At 43.9% G+C, this 12,726-nt stretch overlaps 1 pseudogene and 1 gene segment (V, D, J or C); one reads left to right on the forward strand and one right to left on the reverse strand.

Annotated features, from left to right (window-relative positions):
• LOC101582702 overlaps positions 1–4,361 on the reverse strand; it is a 30,160-nt gene extending 25,799 nt beyond the window's left edge. The window contains 2 exon segments of the V gene segment in view: positions 3,881–4,165; positions 4,282–4,361. Coding sequence covers positions 3,881–4,165; positions 4,282–4,336 — 340 coding nt within the window.
• A 3,466-nt stretch (positions 4,362–7,827) lies between these two features.
• Positions 7,828–8,715, forward strand: LOC105742445 (annotated as a pseudogene).
• The last annotated feature ends 4,011 nt before the right edge of the window (positions 8,716–12,726 follow it).

Consider the following 12,726-nt stretch of genomic DNA (forward strand, 5'->3'; position numbering starts at 1 on the left):
CAGAAACATAAGCAGGAAACCCAATCTGAGAAAAACACTGCAGTAAAAGAATTTCTAACTGCTTCTAAGGAAGATATTGATAAAAAAATAGAGGAGAAGGACATTGCTCTGCTTATCTTTTGTGTTTATTTTGCAAAGTGACCCTCAGAAGTAGTCCTTGGAATTTATCAACCATTGTGACTTCAAGTGTTCCAGGCACTCTTGGTGATGGTGTATTTCCACATCATTCTGGTGTGCATCTTTGGAACTCCATCTATCTGAGCATCACTATATAAAAACACATATTGGGGGAATTTCATAGGGTGAAATAGTTATTTTTTAATGTAGTTGGTTGTTACAGGGTCTCACTATGCAGCTCGGACTCATGGTGATCCTTCTGCTTTCAGCCTCCCTGACACTGGTATTATAGGTGTGCGCCACTATGCCTGGACTCTGGCTGGTTCAGCCCACATTGGGGGCAGGGCTGGTGCCTCATGTGGTGCTGGAGATCTAGCCACTATCCCTGCACTTGCCTAAGCAGGCACTTTACTCCATTGAGCTATCTTGCCAGCCTAGTAATTTAAATTTTTAAATCAGCTAATATCTCATTCATATTACTTGTAATTATTGTGAAATAGAAAAAAATATTTTGAAGAGGAAACACCTCTTTAAAAGGTGTTGAGAATTAAACAATATTCGTTACAAAAGAAATTCCTGTAAACAGAACGGGGGCAGCATTCTGGTCTTGGCCCCAATTACTTTAAGATGAGAGGAAAGCAGAATCATGTTAAGCAATTTAACTTAAGTAATATTTTGCATATAGATTTATATATGTATATGCACATATATAAATACCCTACTTGGATATTAGTGTATATACATATATACATTTACATGTACATTGGTGCAGCCATCATCTATTAAATGTGTATGTACCTATATCCATGTTATATATTAGTATATGTGTATTTTAAACTGATTTGTAATCTCTGTCTCTAGTCCATTTTCTTCCAATATTTTCTTTATGATATTAATTTTAAGAAAACACATCTGCTTGTAGGAGTCAATGGCTAATGTTGCCTTGGTCATTTTTTTACTCAACAGTGAATGGTAATCACTCAGAGCCCAACAGCTTGTGACACTGGGCATTCATGTTGGTAGTGGCCCACGCTATCAGTGGTGTGGTCGATCAAGCCGAGTTCTCCCGTAGTGCTGCCCCGACCTGCTTACTGGTGTGTGTGGGACCTGGTGCCAAGACTGAGGACTGTGACCCCCAAGGGACAACACCCTCAAGACAGATTGAGGAACATTTTAAATTCTCAAATCAAACAATACAGGCAGATATAAGTCCAATAACCCCAAACACATAGTCACATAGCTTTGCTTTATTCTTACATTTTAGTAATTCCTAAAGTTTCTAACAAATACTTCTTTTACTTAATAAATAACATATTTTATTGTATCATGCAAATAACGACATTTTTCAACATTTATATTCTTAAAATATTGTCAAATATATGCACTAAGTAGAAGACAAAGTGTAGATGAAGCTAAGTGTAATTCATTGTGATGCAAATGGGAAAAATTAAGTAATTTCACTGATTAAAAAAATTAGCAGAAGAAAGCATCCCCTAAAGCATAGGACTGGAAGAGTCTCAGGATTGCTGTTATGTTGTTAACATGCAGGTTCTCCTGCACTATATATGGAGGTTCTGCTTGTTTGCATTTGTATCTGCACAGCTTTGACAAGTGAGACATTTTCATAATAAAAGAGCACCACTGTGTATGTTTATGGTTTTGTTTTATTGTATTATTTAATGAAAGAATCTTCACTTGTTTTTCAAATGATTCCTTTTTACTTCAAATAATGCTCTCTCCCTGTGTATTCTATTCTTGAAGTTACCCTGCTAGAATCCTAAGTTTACATATAAAATTTGATTCAGATTCAAATACACTTTGAAGCATTCCTGTAATAAGAAAGAGGTGCCGAGTGAGCACAGTAGTAATGTTGCTCGGTCAGATCTGCACTCTCCACTACCCAAAACGTTGCTAGAAGCACATTTCTCAATTGACTATTCACTTTAGAATTTCCAAAGACTTACTCAGTGGGGAGCCCTCTCATTAGGTGCTTGACGTCATAACAGGGGGTTCAGTTCTCCTCACGCCTTCAGGAAGGCAGGCAGGCAGAAGTGAAAAGTCTAGAAGCATCTGTAGTGTGCTCCGGTCAGCTGAGAACATCAGCACCACCGCTGGGCTCCTCAGGCTGGGCAGGGAGTGGAAGACACACTCGGGATTCTACTATTAGCTTCTGTAGCAGTTTGAGGTCTTTGCAAGGGAACAATACAATACAGGACACATTCATAAGATTATTTTATAATGTATCACTCAAAGAATTATACACAAGGACTGCAGGAAACCTGTCTAATACTAAAAACCAAAGAATCCAGCTGAGAGCCTGGATGGCAGGATAATGTCCTGTATGAGTCCAGTGCAGACCCAGAGCTCATAACATGCCTCCCACATGTGCAACCGGAAGCGTAGAGCCCATGACAATGTCTCACGCTGTTTCATTGTCCTGCATTGGAAAGGCCCAAAGGTCAGCGGTAGAAGCTAGAAAGTCTATGCCAGTGGGATGAAGGATCTGTGCTAGCAAGATGAGGGGGATGCACTGGATCCAGGAAGCAACGCTCAAGGTGAGAACCGGAGCTCCCCCAAAGCTCCATAGTCATCCTCAACAACAGGGAGGTCCTAAGCTCCTCCTTTGATCAGAACGAAGTTCACCAGGACAGCCACCATGGCCAGGCCCTCCAGCAGAACACCCCAAGAGAACCAGCAGCCCCCAGCAGCTCCCCACAGCTTCCCCAGCAGCCTCCTTCCAGCTCCTCCAGTGCGGCTTCTTATGCTGCTGGCAGCCATTCTCAGGCGGGCCTCCCATGACCAGCAGCCTGGCTACCACAGCCCCTGGGATTAATATTCTATATTCTATAATCATGATTGCCACATCTATAATGAATTATCCGTTGCTGTTTAGGTCATACAATACTCCTGCTAGCTCTTGTTCCCCACAGAAAGCAGAGACAATGGAACATACACTTACACACAGGGATGAGTTCATTACATCTGCTCTCAGCGCCACAGAGGCTCGACAGCCTAGGAAACCTGACTTCAGGCTGGAGACTCAGGGAAGTCAGTGGCATCTTGATCCAAGAAGCCTGATGCTTCAGAAGGACAGAGAAACAAAGGACTTGGCCCCAGTTCAAGTCAAAACCCAGAGGGCCATGACAGCGACCCACCAGTTCAAGTCCAAGTTCAAAGGTATAAAAGCTTGTAGTTTGGTGTACAAGATTAACAGAAGCAAAAAGTATATTCTCTTAAGAGGGAAAACAATAGAAAGTGAAAGAGAAAGGTCCCCCTTTCTCTTGGTGTTTCAATTCCACCCGCGATGCCAGCCTCGTGGGTGGTGCTTGTTATCATCAGGGAAGGCTGAGCTCACTAGGCTGCTGCATCCCACTCCACTCTGGTCTGGAAACAGCCTCACACGCACAGCTAGAAACATGCTTTTGACACCGTATGCATCCCTCAAGGAGGTAAGTACAAAACATCAAGCACCTGATGGCTGTGATGTGACCACACAGAAGTGTGATAACTGCCACCATTCATTAAATCAGAAAAGGAATCCTCAGATGGATGGTAGGGCTGAGGTGGAGGGAAAAGTTACAGAGCAGAGAAGCCTTCCAGTGGCCTGACACTAAATCCTCCCTGTGACCTTCAAAGCCTGGCAGCATCTGAGAGACTCAGTGGGTGGAAACAACAGGAAGAACAACTGGGCCAGCCCAGCCCCACACTTCTGCTTCTCTAGAGGTTTTTGTTATGGCTTGAATCACTGTGGGAGGGAGCTCACGATGCTGCTGACAGTAATAAGTGGCAGCATCTTCAGGCTCCAGGCTGCCGATGGTGAGAGTGTAGTCTGTCCCAGACCCACCGCCACTGAACCTGGCTGGGACCCCAGTTTGTAAACTGGTTGCATAATAGATCAGAAGCCTGGGAGCTCTCCCTGGTTTCTGCTGATACCAGGCCAAATCACTATAGATGTTCTTACTGGCCTGGCAAGTGATGGTGACTGCGTCTCCTGGAGATTTGGACAGGGACGACGGAGACTGGGTGATCTGGATGTCACCTTGCACACCTGACATTGGAAATAAAAAATAGTCACAAATTAACCTTGTTGACAAGACTTGCATGAAAAGCCAGCCAGTACTGCTCCCACTGCATTGAGGAAGTTCCCAGTGTTGTCATCCTTACCTGAGAAGCAGAGCAGCAGCAGCCCCAGGAGCTGAGCGGGGACCCTCATGGCCATGCTGTGTCCTGACTGGGACGGACTCCCGCACAGGGCCCTGCCGGCCTGTAAAGAAGCCCGCAGGGCTGGGCTGGACTCCTTGCACATGCAAATCAGCAGGGCTGTGTGGGCTGGCCCAGCTGCAGAGCTGGCTCCTCTCTGTCACTTTGCATAGTCTCAGTGACCCTAGGTGTCCTGGCTCAGACCACTGCAGGTCTCATTGCCTGCAGTGACTCTGCTTCTCCCTGGGACAGCATGATGGTACCAGGCCTCTCTCCCATCACAGAGAACAATTCAAGTGCATTTGGGCAGGGTGCCTGTCACTTTCAGTGACCTTGCAAGTAATGGTAATTCTTGGGGGTCAGAGAAAAAGTAAGACTTTTGCATCAGAGCACCATATCTGAATCTTATTTCAAAAGTTTGTTCTTTATGAATGTAAGATTTTACAGGTACATATTTTCCACCCACTACAGGATTTGTGGCCTCGAGTAGGATTGATACTTTGGGTTCTCATTATCACTTGTGTCATGCTATTTTCTAAAATCCTTTCTGTCCTTTCCACTCAGATTTTATTGCTAAGTTAGATATATGTATAATGCTCACATTCAAAATAGAGAATTAGTACCTGTACATGATATATCTTGTTTTTCCTCATCCCCCTCACCTCCCTTCAGCCCTTGCTACCCTCCCCATTTACAAATCTTTGTTTCCATCCTTTCTTTTCTCATTTTTTCTTTTTCCTCCTTTCCTTTCCCCTCCCATAATATAAATATTTTATTAATTTTTGACCTAATTTTTTATAAGTTTGTTTTATTCTCTCAAGTTTGTTAATTTTTTAGTTTTCCTTCTGCAATTTATTTGTAATTTAATCCACTGTCTTCTGAGAATACTGCAAATGCGTTTTTTTTTCTTTAATTTGTCAACATTCTTTTTCTGGCCTAATGTGATGTATCTTGGAGCAGTCCCACATACATTTGAAAAAAATTTTTCTCCATTGTAGGTAGAGTGTGTGGTGCCTTCCTCTTAGGTCCATTGGTCCACAGTGTTGGCCACTTGCAGACTCGGTCCTTTCTCTTATTTATCTTTGTCCTATTTTGGGATTACTTGAAGTACAGTGGTGAGGTCTCCTATGACCATTGCAGCCACTTTCTCTTTTCATTTTTATTTATGACTCTTTCCTGCATTTTAGATTTCTAATGTGTGGTTCACACATGTTTTTAATTTTGTTTTGTTGATTTGTCTCTGACACATCAGTAAATTGTGAGTCTCTTTTCTCACTGAAGTAAACTTCTCCTTTGTTGATTTTAAACCTGTTTTTTAGATTTTTTTTTTCATCTTTTTACTGTTGAAGTATACCTGTTCTTTAACACTTACATTGGTTTTGTCTTGGTTTTTGTTGTCCTTGTCTCTTTGTTTTATCTTTCCCAGCAGAGTGTTGAGCCAGGGCATGTCCACATGCGGCAGGCTTGCTAACGCTCAGCTACAGCTGTGTCTTGGTGACTTTCTCCTGGCTAGCACAGTGTCCAGCACCTACAATGTAAAGGAGCAGAAGTTTACTTGGGCTCAGTGAGCAGTGGTTTCTGTACATAGTTAGTTGGCTCCAAGGCAAAAAATGGGCCAGGAAAAGGGACCCAGTGCAGGAAACTGCATAAATGGTGGCCAGGTCAGAGGGAGAGAAGGGAGGGAAGGGTGAATGTTCATGTTATTTGTTTATGAATTTCTTAGATTTTGCATTCTGCTCTATTAGTATAATCTTTCTCTTTTGATGATTAATTTTTTGTAATACACTTTTGACTATCTCATTCTTCCTGTATCATGGGATTTAAATATGATGTCATAAATTAGTTATTAAAATCAAGTTCAAGTTGATGCCAAATTAATCTCAGCATCATTAATGAAAATCATGTCTCCTTTTCATGGCTGCCACATTAGTTATTCATTTCACAAAGCAAATCTGTGTATGTTAGGTTCCTATCAACCCATAATATTATTTTCTATGTTTGTCTTTTTAGAACTGAAAAAGACAAAGTAAGAAAATAAAAAAGTAGTTTTCCCCCCAAATTACATTTTTTTTTAATGTATTTGTTACAGGGTCTCACAGCTTGCCCAGGGGATGGAGCCTGTGCAGCATGTGGTGACAGGGATGGAGACCCTGGTCCCTGTGCTTAGTCCACTGAGCTATCTCACAGGCTCCAAATTGTTGCTTTTTATATTGGTTTCCATGTTTGCTTTTACCAGAGCAGTTTATATTCTCACACGGCTTCTACTTCCTATGCCGCCCCTCCCATTCCAACTTGAGTCCCTTCTTCTCACTTCCCTTACCTGGTGGGCTGAGGGATTCTGCAGCTCCTCGTCCTCCGTGTGTCTGCCATGTTCCAGCTCATCCTCATCTGTGTAAGACAATGTGACAGACACTGAATTATCACCATTTGACTTTGAGATTCTCTCAGCAAAACGTTTTCCAACTCTTAGGCTAAGGGCTGGCCAAATAACTCAATGGATTAAAGCATCTACAAGCAGGTGCAGGGGCTGGGAGTTCGGGCCTGCCCTGCTGGCCCGGCCCTGGGGGCACACTGAGACAGCAATTGAGACTGGGCATGGTGATGCACGTCTGTAATCCCAGCTCTTGGAAGGCAGTAAACAGGCAGATCACTATGAGTCTGATCTAGTGGTGAGACCCTGAATAACTTGTAGACCTTTCCCTAAAATACAAAACAAAAGCAAACAAACAAAAACCTCTTAGGTTAAAAACTTTGGGATTGTGATGATACTTATAATAATGTTATCTTTAAGTAGTCTTCTCATAATGCTTTTTATTTCCTTAAACAAAAAATAATTACTTTAATAGTTACCCAAAATTTCTTTAATTGCTACTATAGTATAATAAGAAAAATAATATGCTATGTTATTAGACCATCAATATCATATAATATTTCAAATTGATTTTGATTGGTCTAGAACTTATTTTATTTATTTATTTTTTGCAGAACCGGGGATTGAACTCAGGCCCTGGTACTTGCCAGGCAAGCACTTAATCTACTGAGCTATCTCCCCGGCCCCTAGAACTTATTTTAAAATGAAGCATTTTAAAAATGTGAAAGTAATGCTGCAAGATGAGATAAAAACTAATTCTTCTTGGGTAAACAGGTGCACGCGTAGAATCCCAGCGCTCAGGAGTACAGACAGGAGCATCATGTGATCAAGGCCAGCCTGAATAACATAGGCATGTCTCAAAAAATAAAAATGAAAGTTTTTGTGAGGCAAGAGATATCAAGCAGTGGTAAAGGGTGAAGGTTTTCAGTTGGATTCTCAGTACAACACACACACACACACACACACACACACACACACACACAGAGAGAAAACAAACAAACATCTTCCACTTTTATTTGGCGTGTAATAGGTCTTAGCAGAATACCAACAACTGCAACAAATATAGAAGGAAAGTAAAAGAGAAAAGTAAAAAATGGCTTCAAAAAGGCATTTAGCCTTCTTTTTCTGGGAAACACCAAATGGCGGATGACGCCGGTGCAGCAGGAGGGGCCGGAGGTCCCGGGGGCCCAGGCACGGAAGGCCGCGGCGGCTTCCGCGGAGGCTTTGGCAGTGGCCTTCGAGGTCGCGGGCACGGCAGAGGCCGGGGCCGGGGCCGAGGCCGAGGCCGCGGGGTTCGAGGCGGTAAGGCCAAGGACAAAGAGTGGATTCCGGTCACCAAGCTGGGCTGTCTGGTCAAAGACATGAAGATCAAGTCCCTGGAGGAAATTTACCTTTTTTCCTTGCCCATCAAGGAGTCCGAGACTATTGACTTTTTCCTGGGCACATCTCTCAAGGATGAAGTTCTGAAGATCATGCCTGTGCAGAAGCAAACTCGTGCTGGCCAGCGGACCAGGTTCAAGGCATCTGTCGCCACTGGGGACTATAATGGTCATGTTGGCCTGGGTGGAAAGTGTTCCAAGGAAGTGTCCACTGCCATTCGTGGGGCCATTATCCTGGCCAAGCTCTCCATTGTCCCCGTGAGGAGAGGCTACTGGGGAAACAAGATCGGCAAGCCCCACACTGTTCCTTGCAAGGTGACGGGCTGCTGTGGCTCTGCGTTGGTGTGTCTGATCCCTGACCCCAGAGGCACTGGCATCATCTCAGCCCCTGTGCCCAAGAAGCTGCTGCTGCTGGCTGGTATTGATGACTGCTGCACCTCTGCTAGGGGCTGCACTGCTACTTTGGGCAACTTTGCTAAGGCCACCTTTCATGCCAACTCCAAGAACTACAGCTACCTGACCCCTGACCTCTGGAAAGAGACTGTGCTCACCAAGTCTCCCTATCAGGAATTCACCGACCATCTTGTGAAAACCCACACCAGAGTTTCTGTCCAGAGGACTCAAACTCCAGCAGTAGCTACAACATAAAGGGTTTTTATGCAAAAATAAAATGAATTAAGTCTGAAAAAAAAAAAAAGGAAAAGGCATTTGGGAGCCATGGAGGAAATTAAAAGAATGGACATTCCAAAGTGAATCTGTGTTTTCAGTGCGTAGCAGTTGACTGGTCTTTTGTTTCCAGTATAACTTGTTAACTTTGACCACATGAAGAGATGCTGGCTTAGGCCAGGCGGAGGAGTAGAGGGGGTGGGGTCCAGATAAAGTATGCCGATGCCCAACTCTCCATCCCACGTGCTGAGGCCTGGGGTGACAGACGAGCAGGCTGCTGCAGCGCCGAGGGCTCCCCTCTGTGGAGATGCGCTGCTGATTCCTTTGGCTGTCTGGGAACTCCTGGGGTTTCAGGACTTTCATCACAGTAACAGAAGCATGTGAGATTTTCTAATATTTGGCTTTTAAAAATATTTCCTTCAGTGGATTCACTAAGGATAAAACATATATCTTCCAGTAATGTGCATATCCCTCCAACATAGCTTCCTAAAGTATGTAGATCATTTATTAATTTATTAATATGCAGATTCACATTCAGTATATCTAAGTTGTTTCCTTTGTTTTAATTGTATTAGCATATGAATAATTGGTTTCATTTTGGCCTGTTCCTACATGGACCTAATACACCCTCATTATTCACATCCTCCCTGCCCTCTCTTTCATCCCTCCCGTCTAACCTAGATCCCTCCTCTGCTCATTAGTAATCTTGCATTTTAATGTCATCCCTCATTCTTTTCTGTCTTGCAGAAAAATGTATTCAACTGGAAGTTGTTGGATCAAACAAAATAAGTCAGGCTCAGAGAGTGAAATATGGTTTCTTCTCATATGTGGGTTCTGAGGAAGTTCTTGATTGTATTTATAATTGTCAGTCAGTACTGGTAGCGAGGCTGCTGAATACTGAAGAAATTCTGAGTAGGAAGGAGAACAGTACTGCATCTATGTGTAGCTAGTCTTGTTTCATATTCTTCCAGGAGTGCCTTTGCATTTATTTGTCCATTGATTTTTATGTATTTCAAGAAATTCTTTATCTTCTGTTGAATCTGTGACTTAAAGGAGTTTCATTGCTACAATGTCAGATTGCTGATGAACCTTAGAAGCACCTATAAAAATACACTGGGGCCAGAAAAAAATTCTGCAAGTTTGGAGGCCAGCTGGTGGCCTGGTATCAACCTCAGAGCTTATGAAGCAAATCCTGTGGCACCCTTTTCTATTCCCAGGGCCCTGTGGAGATGCGCAGTGAGGGGCAGGGAAGTCCCAGAAGGAGATGAACAGTGACCCAGCAGGTACACGTGGGGCAGAGGGGAGCAGGGAATCACCTGGGAGAGAGCTGCAGGCAGCTGACGCCATCAGCAGCTTCCAGCCCATGATTCCAGACACGCTTGAAAGCCACAGGGCCACAGAGCCCAGACCTGGGGCTGCAGATGGAGGGGCACAGGGCCCATCAGAGCCCCAAGGTGCAATGGGAAATTTCCCACATCTGTCTCTGAAACCTTCATTTCGTCTGGACTTTCGCCATGGCTTAGGCTCCAATCACCTGTGTTAATACGAATTCCACTTTAAACTGTTTTCCCTGGGTGCTGAATGAGGATCAGAGAAACTTTCATTTTTAGGCTATGTTGTTCCTACTATTTTGTTTGGTTTTAATTTATGCATCTTTGATGGGTATAATTCCAGGCCTCTGAAAAGCTACAGCTTGGACACTCTTTCCTTGCTTTTAAAAACTAAAATGCATTTGTGGAATATCTCATATACAAATCCATGTCCCTGATTAAGTGAGGAGAGGCATTGTCATACCTGCACTGCTGAGGAATAAAAAAGACAATTAAGGTGCAAAGAAACTCTCCCAGCGCCTTCAACCAAAGCCTCTCAGCACTTCTCAGAACCCAGCTCCTTCTGAAAGGCCCTCTCAGCAGGTGCAGCCACCAGGAGGGGCAGCTGGGCAGCCCAGCCTCACACTTCTGCTTCCCTGGGAGGTTTATGTCATGGCCTGTATCACTGTGGGAGGGGAACCGCTACCCTGTTGGCAGTAATAAGTGGCAACGTCTTCAGGCTGCAGACTGCTGATGGTGAGAGTGTACTCTTGCCCTGAGCCACTGCCGCTGAACCTCGCTGGGACCCCGTCATGTAGAATGCTTGCATCATAGATCAGGAGCCTAGGAGCTTGCCCTGGTTTCTGCTGATACCAACTTAAACCACTGTAAATGTTCTCGCTGGCTCTGCAGGTGATGGTGACTCTGCTCCTGGAGATGCAGACAGCGAGGGAGGAGACTGGGTCATCTGGATGGCGCATCTGGTACCTGAAGTGGGAGACAGAAAGGCAGATGTTCACAGGATTCTGGTAAAGGAGGATTTCCATGAAAGCCCCACTGCACTGACCAGACTGGGCTGAGCAAATCCCCAGCGCTGCCCTCCTGTACCTGGAAGGCAGAGCAGCAGGAGCCCCAGGAGCTGAGTGGGGACACTCATGGCCATGCTGTGTCCTGACTGGGAGGGACTCCCGCACAGGGCGCTGCCAGCGTGTAAAGAAGCCCTCATGGCTGGGCTGGGCTCCTCGCACGTGCAAATCAGTAGGGCTGGGTGGGCTGGCCCAGCTGCAGGACTGGCTCCTCTCTGTCACTTTAGGTGTCACTTAGGTGTCCTGGCTCAGACCACTGCAGGTCTCAGTGCGTGCAGTGACTCTGCTTCCCCCTGGGACAACATGATGCTACCAGGCCTCTCCCCCAAAACAGAGAACCATTCTAGTAGGTTTGGACAGGGTGCCTGTCACTTTCAGTGGCCTTGCAAGTAATGGTGATTCTTGGGGGTCAGAGAAAAGGTAAGACTTTCACGGGAAGTCACCAAATCTGAATCTCATTTCAAAAATTTGTTCTTTATGAATGTAAGATTTTACAGGTGCATATTTTCCACCCACTACAGGATTTGTGGCCTCGAGTAGGATTGATACTTTGGGTTCTCGTTATCACTTGTGTCATGCTATTTTCTAAAATCCTTTTGTCCCTCCCAATCAGATTTTATCGATAATGTAGATATATTTCATGAGCTCATTCAAAATAGAGAATTTGTACCTATACAGATACAACTTCCCATTCCCTCCCTCCCTTCATCCCTTGCTACCCTCCCCATTTACAAATCTCTGTTTCCATCCTTTCTTTTCTCATTTTTTTTATTTTCCTCCTTTCCTTTCCCCTCCCATAATATCAATATTTTATTAATTTTTTACCTAATTTTTATAATAAGTTTGTTTTATTCTCTCAAATTTGTTAATTTTTTTAGTTTTTTTCTGCTATTGATTTCTAATTTAATCTATTATCTTCAGAAAATTCAGTTTGAACCCTTTTATTTTTCTTTAATGTAGCAATATTCTTCTTCTGGCCTAAAGTGATGTACCTGGGAGAAGTCCCAGACACACTTGAAAAAAATTGTCCTCAGTCATTGTAGTAGAGTGTGTGGTTCTTGCCTCTGAAGTCTATTGGTCCGCAGTGCAGACTCGGTCCTTTTTCCTATTTATCTTTGTCCTGTTGTACGATTACCTGAAGCGCAGGAGTGAGGTCTCCTCCGACCATCGCATCCACTTTCTCTTTTCAGTTTCATTTCTGACTCTTTCCTACAGTTTAGGCTTCTAATGTCTGGTTCATACATGTTTTTAATTTTGTTTTGTTGGTTTGTCTCTTACACATCTGTACCCATTAAAATGATGTGAGTCTCATCTTTTCTCGCTGGCGTAATCTTCTCCTCTGTTTCTTTTAAAACAATTTCTTAGATCTTTTTCATTTTTTACTGTTAAAGCATGCCTGTGTTTCAGCAACTTACATATTTATCTTGGCTTTCGTGGTTGTTGTTTCTTTGTTTCATTTTTTAACTTTCCAACGGAGTGTTGAGCCCAGGGCTCGTTCTCGTGAGCAGGCTTTCTGCCGCTCAGCTACAGCTGTGTCTTGGTGGCCTTCCCGTCGCTGGCACAAAATGCGCAGAGCCCACAACTTACTGGAGCAGAAG

This window comes from Octodon degus, unplaced genomic scaffold, assembly GCF_000260255.1.
Source record: "Octodon degus isolate 3935 unplaced genomic scaffold, OctDeg1.0 scaffold00052, whole genome shotgun sequence".
In the NCBI taxonomy this organism is placed as follows: Eukaryota; Metazoa; Chordata; class Mammalia; order Rodentia; family Octodontidae; genus Octodon; species Octodon degus.